This window comes from Aplysia californica, unplaced genomic scaffold (assembly GCF_000002075.1).
Source record: "Aplysia californica isolate F4 #8 unplaced genomic scaffold, AplCal3.0 scaffold00211, whole genome shotgun sequence".
Lineage (NCBI taxonomy): Eukaryota > Metazoa > Mollusca > Gastropoda > Aplysiida > Aplysiidae > Aplysia > Aplysia californica.
In genome coordinates this window covers 100,611-119,259 of record NW_004797481.1, presented here as the reverse complement: position 1 = coordinate 119,259, position 18,649 = coordinate 100,611, and the positions used below count along the sequence as shown (strand labels likewise).

Sequence of the window (18,649 nt, the reverse complement as noted above, 5' to 3'; positions counted from 1 at the left end):
TTATATACTATAACTATTGTTGCAGTTATTTTTGTCTCTATGGTTATCTCATTACAGTTGAGAAGTTACACGATTTACCTGTCCCTATTCGTACATCAAGTTTTGCAATTTCCCATTGTCCAGGTGAAACGCGTTCTCTGTGGCTGGCTGGCCTGGCTGTTGAGGATGGAGCGTCCTGGAGGCAGCACCACACGGAGGTCACTGACACAGAGGGCACAGGTCAAGGACTACAAGCTGGGGCCCCTGGAGGAGAAGTCCCGGAGTCTGATGGCCAACGTACTGGACATGGACGATGACCCTCGCATGGCCAACGGCAGTACCACGGGCTTTCTTATGAAGGTTGGCCATTTTCTCTGTGACCTTATTCTGGGTGACGAAGCGGGGTAACTGATAACTGAAGAAAACCAGATATAAAGAAATACATGTAGTTGTATTGAAGGATCTCAACTGCCACAAAAGTAGAATACAGGGTTTTGGGCATAACCTTTTTTTCTCAAGACACTCACACTTAATGTCTTTCTCTAGATCTACTTTACAAACGTATTTAAAAAAAGTTATTTCGAAGAAAAAGGACACAAAGAGTGAAGAAGAATGTAACTGAGCTGAAAAAAGCTGACTCGATGTGAACAGATTACACATGTTTACATGAATCAACAAAAAGTATCAGTTTGGGTTCGGGTCCTGATTACGTTACACTTTCGATGCGTCAAAGTTAACTGCTCTGTCCCTATATAGCTCACGCTGGTTCCGGCCCCTATGACGACATTGCGGTTTGAAATGGTCTGTAACTCCCCTCACACGGATTCTATTTTTGACTTCTGAAAAAGGGACTTTTCTGAAATACATGTTATTTTCGTAACTTAATGTTCATTAGATGGAGCTTTTAGACGTAATCCTTTCTTGTATTGTTAAGGCCTATCGAGACATTACTTCTCTCTAATGAGCAGATAGTAGGCAGAATTGATTTGTTCAAGAATCAGCGAGCCCACAAAAATAGAGAAGATACTGTATTTGAACTTCCTCTTAATCATCCTTTTCTTTAGGACTCTCATTTTATATATTTTCATTTGAGTTAATTTCCGGATCACTCTCAAGTTGAGCTCAGACTCAGACGAAAACATTTAAATGAACTCACCGGGGATCGGAATTCGTTTGTGAACTCAGTATCCTTCTCATTGTGCTGAAACAAGCGTGAAATTAAGTTGGAGCTGAAGAAAATCGATGGTTCTCCTCTTACAACTGTTGTAGTGGAACAATGTTTTTTTTTTGTACTATTAAGGCGAGCGAATATGCCCGAAAGGCTTTTGATGGATTATGATTAAAATATTTTGGAAGGAACGCATCATGTTTTGGTTGGAATTTTCATATTTCAGTAGGCTGTGCTTCTTGCATATAAATCAAATCTAAATCTAACCGAATAATCTTTAACCTTGACAGTGGCTAACAGGTCACATTTCGAACCGCAAAGATAAAAAGGTATACATTTGTCAGTAGTTAACCACATGTTGTTTTTTGTACCTCTTCATACAGAACAGTGGAGTTGAGTAATCTGTAACGTTACCAAAGTCTTGAACCCAATTAGTAGATTATTGTAAAGGAATGATATACGAATAATATTTTGTAGAAGAGAAAAAGAATCGCAATAGGCTCCTAAGAATGGTCCCTTCCTACAGGACATTTATTATCCGCAAGGGCATTTTTTAGCAGCAGGTGAAAGTGATCAGTAGAGACACATACACGCAAAATGTAAATAACACAAGCACACTTCAAAGTAAACATCATGTGTTCCACATCTTCATCCCGGAATGTCTGCCGGTCTTTCTCTCTCTCTCTCTCTCTCTCTCTCTCTCTCTCTCTCTCTCTCTCTCTTCTCTCTCTCTGCCTCTACCTCTCCCTGTCTCTGTCTGTCTGTTTGTCTGTCTGTCTGTCTGTCTGTCTGTCTGTCTGTCTGTCTGTCTGTCTGTCTGTCTCCCTCTCTCTCCATCCCTCCCCTTCTCTCTCTCTCTGTCTCTCTCTGTCTCCAGAGCATAGGGGGGGGGGGGGGTAATCGCTGGAAAAAAGAAAGGAAGGGTGGATGTTGTTTTGAAAAAAAAAGCAACCCAAAGTACTGAAACAATCTCAAGCAATAAGAAATGCAAAATAAGAGATCACTCATATCTTTCAGCCTTAGAAACTAGAAATAGAACTTGTGAAACGCACTATAGTACAGTCGTAGATCGTGGATCCATTACTAATTTCTATCCCGATGAAGTTTGCTTTTTTGTCCCCATCATATTTATTCCGAACAGATGGAGGAGAGCATGGGAATGAACTCGTCTTCAGTACGTCACGACATCACGAGCATCTTGCGGGAACTAAAGAAGATCACCAGCAGATACCGGAAGGAGGACGAGGAGAGTGACGTCAAGAACGATTGGAAGTTTGCCGCCATGGTGATGGACAGATTGTGTCTGGTCGTCTGCTGCGTGTTCACACTGGGCTCGACCGTCGCCATCTTGGCTTCAGCGCCACATCTTCTTGCATAACCACTCTGTGGATATTGGACTGCCCCTCAGAGGCTAGCGAGGAAGGTGTGGCTTTTTCAACCATGAGTTCAGTGCTAGCGTGTTTAGGTTTTTGGGAGGGGTGGGAGGGTAAACATTTTACACCATATCAGACTCTTTAAAGTCGCCTCGAAAACGGAGGGTCCCTCAATGATGTACACGATTTGAGAGCATTGTTTTTCTTGTCAAAACTCTCGGTCGCCGGATCAGCAAGAAAGAAGGCCGGACAGAAGAGACAAACTAAACATGCCACTATTTCATCTGAGAGGTTGTGATGTATGAATGGCCTCTCGTCAGTGAGGGGAGAGAAAAGGAGGAGGCAGGTATTTTTGTCGATTGTGTCCTTTGTTATCAGTTATTAAAGTGGACAATTCCTCCTTCCTCAGCTTTTGTAAAAGAATGGGTCCCTTTTTGGGGGAAAAAAAGGGGGGGGGGGGTATGGTGGCTTTGATGATAATCGTAATCTTAAAAGAAAGGTCTTACTTCTTTCTTTTCCATACCACCGTGTAAAGAATGTACTGGGGATTGGTATATTGAGGGTTAATATACACTGTTTATTATTTGCGAAGTTTCTTCGTACTTAAGGGATCAGGACAGGATAATATAGTGAATAAAGGGCAACTTGTTATCAGTGTAAGTCATATAGCACTATTTCTGTTTCGTCCTTCCACTCTTTGATTGTTCCTACGAAGCACTTATCTTTCAATCCTCTTACATCAGTCTGACGCTGCCAGCGTTTAGTAGCTCTAGAACCTACCAAGTTTTCACTTACTCTGATTAATACGATCTGCGTCGTTCTCTCTTCCATATTAACTTAATCGAAAACTGTCCACGCTCTCCGGGTAGTGTTGACCTTCCATGCGACGTTACTGAACTAAAAACATCAAGTTTACAGCTGTACAATGTCATTGTACTTTAAGGGCTCTTTTATTGCAAAAGGTGGAGTAGGCCGAGAATCATTTCGGAACGGGTCATAAGGGCGAGCGAAGAGCTCATATTATCTAACAATTCAAAGAAGGCTCCCGGGTTGCTGTAGCAGTGAACCAGACATAATTTTATTCGAAACAGCTTCGATTGTTTTTTGTAAATATTCTATTATCATAATTCTAGTTAAAAATTCGTGGTAATTCTGGTTAAAACTTTGTTGAAATTCTGTACACTTGTCCCATTTACATGTATGGGTGCAATATTTTCTTGGACATGACATTAGGCATTTCAACTAGCTTGATTTCTTTCTTCTCTGAATTTGCCTTCAGTCCTTTTTCCTTTCGAAGTTCCAAAAAAAAAACTTTCCCTTTTTTTGGAGTGCTGTAATCTTTTTTCCGCAGCTCAGTCTGGAACTTAACATGTGGTAGGCGTTCAATGAATATCCAAACAGAGGGATAAAATCACCATGAACGCTTCACAACCGTTTGATATTCTGACACAGACATTCCAGCTCAATATGACTGGTGGGAAAGAGCTGTGAGCTTCATATGATAATGGAGCATGACCCAAAACATTTGGATCGTATAGACTCCTAAACTGCAAAACAGACAATTGTGAAGTTTCTATGCAGATGTAAACTTAGGCGAGAATTTGCATGGGATAGTTATTTTTTTTTAAACCTGCCGTTTTGTTGCAAATAACCAAAAACTAAAAAATTATTAATTCAAAGAAACCGAAAAGAACACTTCACCTTTGTTCCGACAGCTTCCGTCCGATGACTCTCGGCTTATTACTGCCAGTTGGCATGGTAAAGTAATGTTAGATCTACCTCTGTCAGGATAGTAAAATCATTTAATAATATCTTAAGTAAAGTAAGTCTGGGTGATATTTTGCCTCGGTAGATCTTATTCTTAGATGATGGATCTAGATCTAGATCTAATATCTCAACCACTTGAACGCGAGGCGGACGAATTCGGCTGCTCAGCACCTTAGTTATCGAGTAAAGTAAGGCTAGATCTAGATCTATCTCTATAAGGATCGTACGGTCATTAAAAAAAACAACAACCTAATATCTTAAGTGAAAGTAAGTCAAAAGTATTTAGACAGATCTAGGCGAGATCTAATATCTCAACCACTTGACCGCTCGGCCGCTTAATACCTTAGTTAGTTATCGAAGCCCGTAAAACCTGTCCAAGTCGTTTGAAATCTTCTAATGTCTGAGAATGCCACTGAAAAAGCTTTGCCCTGAGTGTTTGTTTATTTGTTTGTTTATTTATTCATTTATTTATTGTTACTGGTTTAGGATTGTTTTCTTATTCCGGCTCGTAGAACAGGTTCATCTGCAAGTCAATATAATTTCTCAAGTTAAAGTCTGCAAAGGCGTCTGTTGCATCTAATGGTAGTTTTCATGGCATGATAGTGAATGCAAAACAGTTTTCCACTTCTTCAGTCGCCATTTTTGGTGAGGCAAAACACAATTTGAGCCTCTTTCCAAGTTCTGAGCCTGTATCTTTGTAAGCTCTAGTAAGTCCCGGTGGTTGTTTTGTTTAAATTTTAATATTTACGATTGTGTTAAAGAAAACTAAATCAATGGACGAGTTGACGAGAAGACGAGTATCGAGCATGAAAAGAGTCGAGTACAAGCTAAGTCAGCCCAAAGATAGTGAATAACAAGATGGGCCACTCAGCCAAAAAATGTCCGCAGGAAGTATGCTCTTTGCGTCAGATGGCGCTGCAGTCTGTTTTGAAGCTCTCTTTCGTTTTTCCAGAAGAAGAATAGGAATAGCACCTCCTTGCGTGCGCAGATCGACTGCTGTTCACCAGCAGTTCGGGTACGTTCAGTGCGGAGTTTAAGTTTTTAAAAATATTTTAATGACCTCTCGCCTTTCATTCTAAAGTCAAATTAAACGAAGAAAACCATCACCCTTTCCTCCGGAAGAGGTTTTTTGTCAGAGTAACCATTTAAAAAAGCGTTCTTCCGAAATTTATCCCAAAACTTGCTAGTTTCACTTTGATTTTTTAAAACTCAAGTAGGGTAACTCTGTTCCGAAAGAGTGCGCTTTTGTGAAGTTGGCGCCACCAAATTTTGAGGACACTTTTTTCATTGGCTCAAAGAGAGAAGTGGCCCATCTTGTTATGTACTATCATTGGTCAGCCGTATATTCGCTCGCCCGACCTTGTAAAACGGAAGGTGCACCCTCCTGCGTCGTGTCCAAATAGTTCAACCATTCGAGCGCGTTTGTCGTCATAATGAACGCGATCGTAGGCATACTTTGCTCTCTCTCTCTCTCTCTCTCTCTCTCTCTCTCTCTCTCTCTCTCTCTCTCTCTCTCTCTCTCTCTCTCTCTCTCTCTCTCTCTCTTGGTCTATCGCCTTTCGTAAATGGTGTCCTACATAGTGGCACTCCAGGTTGTTATGAGCAGAAACCCAAGCCTGAAAACATTATTATTTCTATTCAGATTCAGAACAAGCAAATGGGGGAGCTATTCATTCGTGACATACTGAGAGTAGCAAGAAATCATGCCTCAGCTATATTACCCGATACACCTACACGCCGTGCCAGCCTTTTACTTTCAATAAGTCACTCAGATTTTTCAAAGAACTCAACTGTAAAGTTATTTGGCTTCTTAAATAGTTGAGGGTCTCTCTAACGAAAAGCACGCATAATTTGCCAATAAAGGTCAAGGATGCCCATTTTAACACTTCACGACCCCTTCCCCCTTTTCCATAAAAAAAATATCAAAGAGGCTTTTTTGCAAATGGTAAGGCAACTCTTTGACAGTAGACCCCCTATGGTTGCACCTTTTCTGTTAACATTATCTGATAGGTTGTTAAAACGATTCATTTCTTCGCTACTCTTTAGCTATAACCTCTGTGCACGTCACAGCATCTGTGGCACTCACTTTACTGCGGTCCACGGCTGGCTCCATTCATACATATATTATATATATATATATAATATATTGTATTATATGTATATATATATATATATATATATATATATATATATATATATATATATATATATATATATATATATATATAAAACACACACATATACATAGACATACACATACACACAAATTTGAATCATGCCTCTGCTCAACGTCGCAACAAATGAATGGGTTTGGTTGTACAGGGAAAAAGGAGAACGTTTCGAGTTCTGTGACGAGGGCACAGACAGCAAATTTATCAATGCTTGTTAGACAAGGAATGTAAACTTTCTGGCATCCTCCCTAGATTCCCTTCCCGAGGTTCCCTCCCTTGTCCGCTCGGCGGTTTAGTAAGGGTACCTCTGGATGGAGTCTTACGATAAATAATGATAATAATAATAATGATGATGATGATGATGATGATGATGATGATGATGATGATGATGATGATGATGATGATGATGATGATGATAAAGCTCTCTTCTATAGCGTCCACTGTCTGACGGCTCTGCGAACTTAACTTCAAATAAAAGAACATTTTGAGAGTGCACACAATGGCACGTTTCATGTACACGGGCCCAATCAATGAAAAAGATGCACCAGTGGCATACCAAAAATTATGTTCTGACAAAGGAACACATGCATAATCTGACAATCTTTGTGGCTGCTGATCCCTCTTATTGTTGGTAAAATAAGAGCTTAATATATATTTCGATTAGACCGGTTTTAAATGTGGTTAACGTTGATGCCTCTTTTAAATGCAGTCGAAGGAAATTCCACACCAAGGGAGCAATTACTTCAGGAAAAGCCCTACCTTTAATTTTAAAGATTTTCCAAGTTACTGTCTTTATTCTTCTTGTGTTAATGGACCGTAAATATTGAGATGGGTTATACTTCTGAAGGAAATTAGGAAGATATTGTGGTGCCAAATCTTCAAACCCTATAATATTATCATCAACATTGTTCTCTTGTAACTTCATTTGTCGAAAAGTGTTAATTGACGTTTTAAAATGAGCAACATTGAAGAGAAAAGAAGTATCATTTGTGAGTAAAAATAAACCAATGTAGGGAGTTTGGATATTTTTTTAAATTGCGCTTCAAAACTTTGATATTCCATGGCTGATTTGAACTAAATTAGATTGACTGTTGTATCATATTATATGGTACTTTGAATTATATTCATTCGTATAAATACAAATATTAATACACATACAAGAAAAAATAGCACACTTTTCAAGTAATTGTGTATGTATCGATATTACTACTGTTTACATGTTATTTTTGTTTTGTATGATATAGTTCTGATTTGCAAACATCGCAGATTTTAATCTATTTTGCGTATAAACTCTCTTGCCTTGTTCTCGCCCTTCTGTCGTTTGGCGGTTATAGGAAAATGCGAGACGCTGTTACTGAGGTATCGTTAAGGGGGGGGGGGGGGGGGGGGGGCTACACCTGGAGGCTATCTCGCTTATTACTGGACCGAATTTTACCAAGTTTCACACATATAACAAGCATAGTAAGGAGTCTTAAAATCTGCAATCAAATTTGAGAAAAAAGTTTCGTTTCCATGGATACGCCGCCATATTGGATTTTATTGACATGTCTTACGTAATGAATACCGCACTTATCGCTCATGGAAATTGATTGTTTTTTTGCATGCGTGTTTACAAACATTAGGTCTAAAAATTTGTCTGTTGTTTTTTTCCTAATCGAATTAGAAATTTTTTAATGAATTTTTTCCTGAGGTAGCATTCAAGTTTACGAAAAATCCGTGAAAATCCACACTCCAGACACCACCAACAAAAATCTATTCCATATATCAAAAATTTAACTTACAAATTTTTAGTATTACCTCTTCTCTTCATTCTGTGAAAATTTCATGAAGATTGGATGATGTGGGTTCTTATGTGATGAAATAGTTGTAGGAGAGGCTGAGGAAGCTAAAAGTGCCTGCAACTCAAATTCCATGATTTTGAGCCGAATTTTGATTTTGGGGGTGTAGCCCCCCCCCCCCCCCCCATTAAAAACGTTGCGCGCGCATTGTCAGCGTATTTCTGCTGATTCAGAAGGTAATATCCCATTTAAAACCCAAGATTTCAGTTTCATGACAAAGTTAATGTAAACATACTCCCTACTGAGTGTTACATTGTACCATACTTCTAACAAGATCATAATATTTTTACAAGACTTGCAGACCTCTCTGCTCATCGTTTAGTACGAAGCGGACATAGTAGTAGCACACCATCCACTGCCTGTCCGGAACGACCATATTTATGACACAATAGCGTAGTCCTTAACTCACCCAACCGTTCTATTTTCATAAGCCCTATGCCATATTATGTCATTATTCTTATTTTTGCCCAAAGGCTCTTTTTAAAAGGTGAAATTCATGCTGGCATGTCATGCATCTTTTGTCCGTCTCTCATTCCTCACTGTCTCCTTAGTTTTTCCGTAATTACTTTAAGGCAACTGATTTTTTGATGTACTTCTCCCTAACCTACCAAAAGAGGCGTTTGTAATAATATGATGAAAACAGCACTGGCCTGACGGCACAGGTCTATTGATCTGGTCCTTATGTTGTCGTCGCAAGCCCAGCCCGAACATCATTTTGTTGAAAGTCTCTGAGATTTAAGCGACAATATATCACACATCTTGTAGCAGACGTACTGACCGCTTTGTTTCATCAATATTTTAAAATGTTTCATGAATCAATGTCATTTCTGTGTATCCTGTAGATATATTCAATTCTTGATTATGCTAAATTGTCAACAGAAATGTTCTTTCATTTTGATAAGTACACCTTTATCTTCATTACAAAAAACACCGCATCGTTCTGATTGTTGCAGATTGTAAGCATGTATTGTCCTGAATTTGATAAGTGGGGATGGCCACCTAAGTGCGTGTCTTCTCTGAACTGTCTTATCATTGATAGTATTTGTATTTTGATGTGTCAAACTAGGTCTGTTCAGAACGTTCTGTAAGTATCATCTTTTGCATCCCCTTATATTACTGCCCCAAAAATAACAATATGGTGAAGCAAAATTAGAGTTTCAAGGATTTTTTTTCAGTTAGGCCCGGGCGCTATTAGTATACGGTACAGTAATACAATAGTGTCCATACAAAGTGGCAACAAAGCCGCTGGCTGCTACCTCTGGTATGATAAATGCGTAAAGAGAAAGTAATCTTTTGGGAATGTACATAAGAGTGACGCCAGGAATTTGCTTTATGTACTAACTACAGCTTCGACATGACACTCCCAGTTGTCACTTCTAACACTTTCCAAAGTGGGCACCACTACGTTTATCCGATATTGAATCAATCACACCTGCAGAAGTCCTTCAAAGAGTATACCTTGTTGTTGTGCTTCTTCCGGCAAAGCATTATCGCATATTTCAATTTGGCTAACCATTTCTTGCATAACTTTAGGCTGTTACACTAGTTTTCTTTTCTGTACAAACCTTTCACTATAGGTCTCATTCTGCAGAAAGCGCTAAGAAGACTTAAAGATTTATACAAGAAAATAATGTAGCCTACTACTTGTATCGGCGTTGGGAGGCGACGCACTCCTGATGTACATGTACTCTATGAAAAAGGCATGAAAGAAAGAGGACGGATTACCTTTCAAAGACGGTAAAACTACATGCATTCATTTATCACGGGCATAAAAACATTCAGATCAAAATTATACAACAAACATTTAAAAGCTTAAATTATGCCATCACAGTTATTACTCCTGTACCATCATGAAACCAGGAAAACTCTTTCCAGAAATGTTCCACGATACAATGACAGTCTGATAAACGAGCTTAGAATTTTTACTCGACATCGATATATATTTATATATATATATATATATATATATATATATATATATATATATATATATATATATATATATATATATATATATATATATATATGAGAGAGAGAGAGAGAAAGAGAGAGAGAGAGAGAGAGAGAGAGAGAGAGAGAGAGAGAGAGAGAGCAACTCTTGAGGAAGATATTCAATAACAAAGCTGTTAAGTTGTTTTTTTTTGGATCACCCTGTGTTTGAGATCAGCCATCATTTGAACGCAGTCACTTATAGTATAAAGTTTAGAACTATTCTCTTTTTGCACGCAGTCCACTTAACTATACTATCCAACAATTTTGTTCATATTCCGGATCATCAAAATAGTATATTGCAATGTTTGGAATCGTTGTAGATGATCTTCATGGCTGGTCAAACATTGTACTATATGTCATGTCTCCAAGTTTGTATTGTCTGTAATAACATGTACGCTTTGTAAAGATGAAGCAGTAGGAGAAATAAAGTACATTTGTACATATCGTATCTCAAGAATGAGTCGGCTTTACGTAGATGATTAGTTCTTATGAAATCCTATGTTTATGCATGTCCTTTTGATCCTCCCTGGGTGTTGTAATTTCCAACACAAACATAACTTTCGCCCAAAACAATACTTTCCCTTCCTTTCTTTTCATCTTTCCATTTGTCATTTCACAATGTCATTTTTCTTTTATCCCCTCCCCCTTCTTTCCCAACCCATTATATCCATTATTGTCGCCGTCATCAATTTCGTCGCCCCCCCCCCCTTCTTCCTCCTCTTCCACCTCACCTTCCTCCTTGTGTGCAGTTCTCACCTCAGTGACGCCATCGTAAAGAACTTGACCTCCCAGTAGCTCTCCAACTGCCCCTCCCATCACTTCCTGTCTCGTTTTCCTTTCAGTTTTCTTTCCTGAGTTCGATTAATCGCAAACATCACTTACTTAAAAAGGAGAAAACAAGGGAGTACAGACGTGACAAAAAAACACACGGAAAAGCAGCTTCATAAAATGCAACATTTGTTTATTTCAAATAAAAAATTCCGCAATTATGTTGGGGAATAAAACAACCAACCCTGGATTCTTTCTCTTTTTGGATCACGGCGAAAGCAAACAGATATCGGACGCATAAAATAGAACATACTGTTTCACCTGCACACATAAGCACCCGCATACAAGCATACACGCATGCTAACATAATATGCACATGTGCGCATGGATATACGCCACTATTTATACACTTACATACTTGTTCATACACCCTTATAAATTCCCTTTATAACATCAACACAAAAGCAGTATATAATGCTAATGCTCAACAGCAGTCGCTACTTAAGTTTTTGGGTGCCCTCAAATTTCGGCAAAATCTATTTATTGTAATCACTATGGAGCACTATATACATATATACATTTTCTCCTTTGAAGACTCTTTGTGGGTGACGCCACGGGGTCATTTCCCCTTTTGAGTTGCACCTTAGAAAACGAGAAACACAGTCTCTTCACGGAGGAAAAGTAAGCAACGAACAAAGATATTGGTAGGTGTAATGATTTCTATAAAATTATATATTATGATTTTTTAAAATCTGATATAAATGGTAAATGTGGTTTATACGGCATGTCAACATATCAAAATTCAAAAGCGACTCGAACTCGATCTACGCATTCAAAAACTAAGTTACAACTGTTAAATCTGCGCTGCCGTAAAACTGTCAACAAGAGGTGTACAGAAAGGACCGGAAATAAACGTGAAACGTTTAATAAAACCTCAGACAGGCCTTTGAAACGTCCAGCTGGAAAATGAGATTATCCACTTCCCATAATGCAGGTCATTTCGAACATAGGGCTTATGATCTCTATCAGGATGCTTGGCATATTTCACTGTCCTACTTCAGTGATTCCGATCATTGTGGTAGTGGAACAGCTGAGTCTGAGAACATGATGCCTGGGGACGGAGAAAAACACAGAGTTATGAATGTCACCCTGAGAGCATTCCCGACACTGTCTGGGGTATTCACGACATTATTTGAGGATACTAACTGCATTGTCTGAGGTCCTTAGTGGCATTGTCTTAGATCATGAACAGCATCATAATAATAACTGTACTTGTATAGCGCATATTCGTGCTTTACATAATCGTCTATACATGATCTATACACTATGCAACTTTTGTTACTCCGGCAGATCCTTGAGCACTCAGAAATGTCATTGGCTCCTCTGGAAGTGCATAGTGCAAGCAGCCGATGAAGTACTAAGACATATTAACAAACTGAAAAGGTCTTTCGAAGTCTAGGTATCCATTCCATCTGGGTGAAGTGAGGAAAGGTCCGTAAAATATTTCCCCAAAGACATGGCATCGTGCCTTTGATGACAGCCTAATCACTAGACCACAGACGTCATTCGCTACGACAACAACACAGAAATGACCCAAATCAGAAAATAACCTACCCTTTTACTAAAAAAGAAAAAGAAAAGAAATAAATCAACACAATCAACACAATACTATCCCATAAACCCATTTCTCACCTGCTATGGAGGCGGTCAAAATGTTGGCTACATTTCCGGCGACGAAGGCACTGATGACGAGGTCAACCACATCCGGTTTGCGGTGAGGGCACATGGGTATCAAAGTTCCCATACAGAAGCCTATGGCTGGGAACGCTGATAAACCAAGCATGGCGTACGTGGTGATCACTTCTGACCTTTCCTGTTAAAAAAAATAGATTATACATTTTTGGTTTTTGGGGAGGGGTGGGGGGGGGGGGAGGAGGAGGGAAGAGATGATGAGTAGTGAATGGATGTTAATGTGTCAGGAGTACCCTCATCATCATCATCATCATCATCATCATCATCATCATCATCATCATCATCATCATCATCATCATCGTCAACTATCATCAACTACTCCGATCGTCAAGTAAATTGAAGCTCTGCACAAGGGATGTAATGCCCAAAAACCTTTATCCGCACACAGCTGTTACTCTTTGCTGATGCCACAGGCGGTTCGCACGCACAGACTTTGTCCCCAGAAAGATTTCAGACACAAAATTATGGCTCTCTTTTTGTGTTTTCAGAAATGAGGCATTTCGCCCCTCCCCATCGACACAATCAAATCATTTGGGAGGCGAACTTTGATCCTGCTTGTCCTAGCCAACCTAAGCTGAGATGGATACAACGTCAAGGAAGACTGTGATAAAAATTCTCCTTACATGGGAATCAAAGTCAGGTTTTCTGCGTGCGAAGACGAAGTGTCTAGCCCATACACCACAATGGTATTGTCCTGAGATTAACTTTGTCAGTCTCTAACAAGATCAGACTGCAAGTGTTTCAAATCTTTAAAAACAATTAATGACCCAAAATATTAAAAAATGTGGCTCCTGTCGACCTCCTATAATCTCAAAGTAATAATGCTAAAAGAGTTCCCACGTTGTTCACACAGAGCTGACTTACTGCCATGAAACCGTTAACCAAAGTAACGTTTGTGGAGTCCAGTATGACATCTGTTCCTGACCAATGATACGTTCCCATTCCATTTGTATCGATGAGGTATTGTTCTACAGACCTTCGGTTCTGAAAGGAATGGAAAACCGTTAAAACATATTCAAAATATTGCCATTTGTATACGACAATGTCAAAATATTTTCACAAAGAACACCCCAAAACTAGCAGGGAGGAAAAATTGTTAGAGAGAATCATCATCATCATCATCATCATCATCATCATCATCATCATCATCATCATCATCTCAGCAATACTGATTGGACATTGAGAAATTAAAAAAGTAGGAGCAGTAAACGCATCAAACGTAAACCGAAATAAGCGTAGCAACAACAAAACCGAGGACACCATCAATACGTGCTGTATGAGACTCACCTCGATCATTTTTCCCAGGTCCACGTAGGCCACAAAAGGTGTGGCAAACAGCTTGACTCCCATCAGTGTACCAACAGGGCCGCAGTCTGCAGGCGGCACCCCCATGGAATAGGACAATGGGTACAGTAGGTAAGAGCACATGTACTGTGGACACACACAATATCACACGGTTAAATACTCCCCTATAGTCGTGTGTCCCTTGGAGAAGAAATGCCAAGTAACATTTTTGGCAAGCCTATCTGTTGAAACTTTATTTCATTTATTCCTCCGCTGGAAATACAACAGAGTAGTCTGTTAGGCCCACACGGCTATCGGTTACCTATTTTTCTTCTCTATTTCTTTTTTTTTTCTTCCATTTTCCATGTTAAATCTCCTTGGTAGACTACTGCTGGTGCTCCAACCTGCGGCGCAACTGACCTTTACGTTTTTCTTACTTTGCCTCAAGGTAGCTACATTTTGATTTCGAAGGTACTCTCGTTTTTTTTTTGCCGATTAAAATAGTTCTAATTTTGGTCGGAATGAATTTTGAATTCTATACAGGTGGCGACCAAAATCTATTCTTTTCCGTTTTATGACCACCGTGATATCTTTAACATGCGCAGATTGCACACAGACCTCCATGGTTTTTCGCCCTGATCCAAGAAGGCTGGGCGTTAGGTCTTAGTCACCCTAAGATTAGGGGTGTAGCTGAAAGACAGCAATAAAGAGAAGCAATGAGAAGCAGTAGAAAGGGTCAGAAATAAGGGAGAGGGTAGCACAGAGGACACCGGAAGAAGGGGGTTAAAGTGGTGTTGAGAACAGACGAAAAAATAGGACTAGAGAACTGGAAGGGAGGACAAAGGATACAATTTCGGAGGAGAAATTAATCTCGTTCCTGGCAGGTTTCGATCTCAGGACCTTTTGACTGAGAGGCGAACACAGTACCCACGGGAGCTCCGTCTTCTTTACCGATAGCAATGCATTTACGTATCTCTTTTGGTTTTGGTTTTTTTTTTAAAGCATCAGGAACAGAATGGTACATCGTCTACGGCTACATTTTATCCCGGGGAGCCTGAAATCGAGCTCACAATTTTTTCTGCTAGCCCAATAGTTCATAGTTGCACCAGTACGTTTCAGCAGATTGACTGGTTCGTCGCAGTTACCCCATTTTTAGTAGAAAAATATGTTCTTCCAGTGGCAGACTATACAAATACGCCAATAAAGAGAAGAAGCAGACCTCACCAGAATGCCTACCAGCTACCAATACATCACCAAAGGCTTTATTGCTGAGCCATGAAGAGGACAGGATTGGAACTGGGTGATCTAAAAGAGTGAATCACAGTATGTACATTTTTTGGGGGGTTAATCTCTAATCCAGTCATTTTTACTGGTTATTGATAACTCATAAAAAACCCAATATTTGAACAGCAGGATAGACAAACCGTTTTCAATGTAGACAAATAACACAACACAAAACTCACCCCAAACGTGAGGTTTTCTATACCAGCCCGCTCGCCCAGCCAGACCAGGAGGTGATCCACAAGGTTCATGGAGGACACAAACGCCATCATATTCACCATGATGGAAGCCACCAACTTGATGGAGAACGCCGCACCGTCGGAGCACGCCTGAAGGATATTCTTCTGCTCTCTGTGAACAAAAGTGTGTTGGCTATTGTATTTTCCTCTGATTTGAAAGCGCCTGTCACATTAAATCTAACCGTGCTTTGTGGTTAGCTACGACCTTGCCTTCTTAAGAAAATATTCGATGTTCAATTCAGAGGCGCTCTAAATACTAATTATTTACTTTCTGAAATATCAGCTATCATCCAAAATTTTTTTGCTGTTGTCAGGCACAGGGATTTTATACACCCTTTGACAAAAATGGATCTTCAAAAAGGATACATGTATTCTACTGTTGTGCGAAAGGTCTATTTCTTACCCCCCCCCCCCCCCCCCATTTCTGCAAGAACTGCAGAATGATTGTCAGAATGTATAAATCAAATGTTTTGGGCGTTTTTTTTGGGGGAGGGGGGGGGGGGAGTGTCAAAGAGAATGCAAATCAATGGGCGGGAAATGTATCCGAAGAAACGTTTTTTCATGCAATGGTATACGTAGGTATTTTCACTCATTACTTATAATGGTGATCTTATTTGAAGAGGCTTGTCTAGCATTAGAATTGTTATCCTACACACCGAATGAGATAAAAACCAACTGTAAGTTTTAATGAAAGTCACTTATAATTTTCACGAACATCTAATTACTGCGGACCAGCCTAGCAAGGTCACGACTTCCGTCTGACGACTTATCTCTTCCTGCCCGACTTCTCAACGAAACCGTAACCCTATCTCACAGACCCGGCAAGCTGAGCAAGAGCACGCCAAACTCCACTCACTCATCTCTCATCCGGACGTTCCTTTGGCTGTCCAAGTCGACCCCCTCGAGCTCCGGAACCACCAGCTTACTGACGGCCAGGGCTGCTGGCGCCGAGATGACAGCGGCGGTTAGCAGATGACTGGCAGGTGCCTTATGAAAACAGGAACCATTATTAGCAACTGACAGGAAGGGGCGTCGGAAAACAGTAATCATTATCAACAGAGAACTATCAAGCAGTATTTGCTATTTGACGATAAATAGTATCAATTCCTCAGGGCTCCTGATTAATTACAAAAAAGCAAATCAACCTGATTTTGGGGTTACTTTTACAGCTTTCATCGATTGCTATCAAACGCTATACACTATCGGTGTATTGACATGGATTTAATATTAGATCTACAAGTGTAACAGAATCATGATTACATTCATCTCTATTACTATTTCCAACCCAAAACAAGACGATAGCCAACACCGCCGCCACAAAAATATCCAACCAAGACAATTGCAATACCAACACAAACATTAGACATAGATCCCAACACTCACCCCAGCCTGTATAAACATGGCCATGAAGGCGCCGGAGATGCTGGCAAAGCCACAGGTCATGATAGCGTGTAGCTCCGACCTGGTCACGGAGTGTAGGTAGGGACGGACAAGCAGGGGCGCCTCCGACTGGACAAGAGCAAATCAAAGAGAGCGAATGAGAGAGAGAGAGGGAGAGAGGGAGAGAGAGAGAGAGAGAGAGAGAGAGAGAGAGAGAGAGAGAGAGAGAGAGAGAGAGAGGAGGCAGAGGAAAAAACCCCAATCAAAACATTGAGATACTTGGACTGAGCTGTTTTTTTTTTTTCTGATGTGGTTCTTCCATGAATTTTGTTGAAAGCGTGAACAGATGGCTGGAGGGCGCCACGCGTAAGTCTTACAATTTAGTCATCCCGCTTCTGTTTCTGTCTGTCTTCTTTTCCATAAGGAAAACAATAGTAAAAGTCGTTATAAACCGCTTTATTAAGTTAGTCAAAAGTCTATACTGAATTTCTAATGATACATATCGCAGAGTCGTCTTGCGATAAGCATTTTAATGACATAGCAATATACATGATGAAACGGTGACTTACCAGTCCTATGAAAATGTTGGCAGCTGCAACCACAGACTCCACGGGCCCTGTGCCCAGACAAAAAGCCAGAGCGCCACCTATACGGAGGACGATGAACTCCAGGACACCCACATAGTCCAGTACAAAGATCATGGCGTTGAAGAAGACGATCACTCCAGCAGTCTGGAATTGGTAGGTGTGAGTTGATGATGATGATGATGATGATCATGATGTTGATACTAATAATAATAATGATAGTAATGACAATAATAATGATGATCGATGATCATCTTTGTTGCTATGGCGTAATCACTCATTTTTTTCTCAGATACTATGTTCCTGAAGAAGCCTTATTGGCGAAATGTTGAACATACAGGCCTATACGAACATCTGATTAAAGAATACCAACCCTATCCAAGTCTCAAGTATATATATATTTTTTTATTTTTTTTTACTGTAGAACATGATGAGACATGGTGAGACTTTTGCTTTTGGATTTCCCTTTCTTTTTGCTGTTGCACTTGATTGTACATCCCCACCCCCGCTTTTCTAAATTTAGTTTGAGTCAGTCCTGCGTGAGCTTTCAACACTATGTGTGACCAATTTTAACGTATCTATACGCTCAGCCAGGACTATAGGACTATGGCAGTAACGACTTAGCTTTTCTTTTTCCGAGCTTTGGCTCTTTCCGATTTTGTCCAAATCGCACCAATACGTAACTTATAGTCAACGCTTTGTTAACTGTGGTGTCATCACTCATTTTTTTTTCTCCTCAGATACTATGTTCCTGATGAAGCCTTATTGGCGAAACGTTGAACATCCAAGCTTATACGAACATCTGATAAAACGACACCAACCCTATCCAAGTCTCAAGTATATATATTTTTTCTACTTTAAAACATGTTGATGATGATGATGATGATGATGATGATGATGATGATGATGATGATGATGATGATGATGATGATGATGATGATGATGATGATGATGATGATTTTTTTTATCCATTACCTGATGACGTTCTAGATTACACAACGTAGAGCGATTTTGGAAGTTAATTTTTAACTGTAAACAACTCATTTCCTTGTGTTGTTTACTTATGCATCGTA

At 39.8% G+C, this 18,649-nt stretch overlaps 2 protein-coding genes and 1 long non-coding RNA gene across 6 annotated transcripts in view; 1 reads left to right on the top strand and 2 right to left on the bottom strand.

Annotated features, from left to right (window-relative positions):
• The window catches only part of LOC101856899 (neuronal acetylcholine receptor subunit alpha-7), a 65,304-nt gene extending 61,105 nt beyond the window's left edge, over positions 1 to 4,199 (top strand). For 3 of the 4 annotated variants that reach the window (XM_013083096.2, XM_013083095.2, XM_035970027.1), the window contains 2 exons: positions 124 to 339; positions 2,289 to 4,199. In XM_013083096.2, coding sequence (XP_012938550.2) covers positions 124 to 339; positions 2,289 to 2,525 — 453 coding nt within the window. In that variant the 3' untranslated portion in view covers positions 2,526 to 4,199. The remainder of the gene's footprint in view (positions 1 to 123; positions 340 to 2,288) is intronic. The other variant, XM_035970028.1, reaches the window with a different exon arrangement.
• A 7,033-nt stretch (positions 4,200 to 11,232) lies between these two features.
• On the bottom strand, positions 11,233 to 12,958 carry LOC118477771. Its single transcript, XR_004858600.1, has 2 exons — positions 12,749 to 12,958; positions 11,233 to 12,167 (listed from the first exon to the last, which is right to left on the bottom strand). It is a non-coding gene; the product is annotated as an uncharacterized LOC118477771 (long non-coding RNA).
• Positions 12,959 to 13,618: 660 nt separating this feature from the next.
• The window catches only part of LOC101856662 (solute carrier family 28 member 3), a 10,750-nt gene continuing 5,719 nt past the window's right edge, over positions 13,619 to 18,649 (bottom strand). Inside the window, exons 5-10 of the mRNA XM_035970036.1 lie at positions 17,562 to 17,723; positions 16,996 to 17,121; positions 16,469 to 16,599; positions 15,556 to 15,724; positions 14,096 to 14,239; positions 13,619 to 13,792 (exon numbers count right to left, since the gene is read on the bottom strand). Coding sequence (XP_035825929.1) covers positions 13,619 to 13,792; positions 14,096 to 14,239; positions 15,556 to 15,724; positions 16,469 to 16,599; positions 16,996 to 17,121; positions 17,562 to 17,723 — 906 coding nt within the window. The remainder of the gene's footprint in view (positions 13,793 to 14,095; positions 14,240 to 15,555; positions 15,725 to 16,468; positions 16,600 to 16,995; positions 17,122 to 17,561; positions 17,724 to 18,649) is intronic.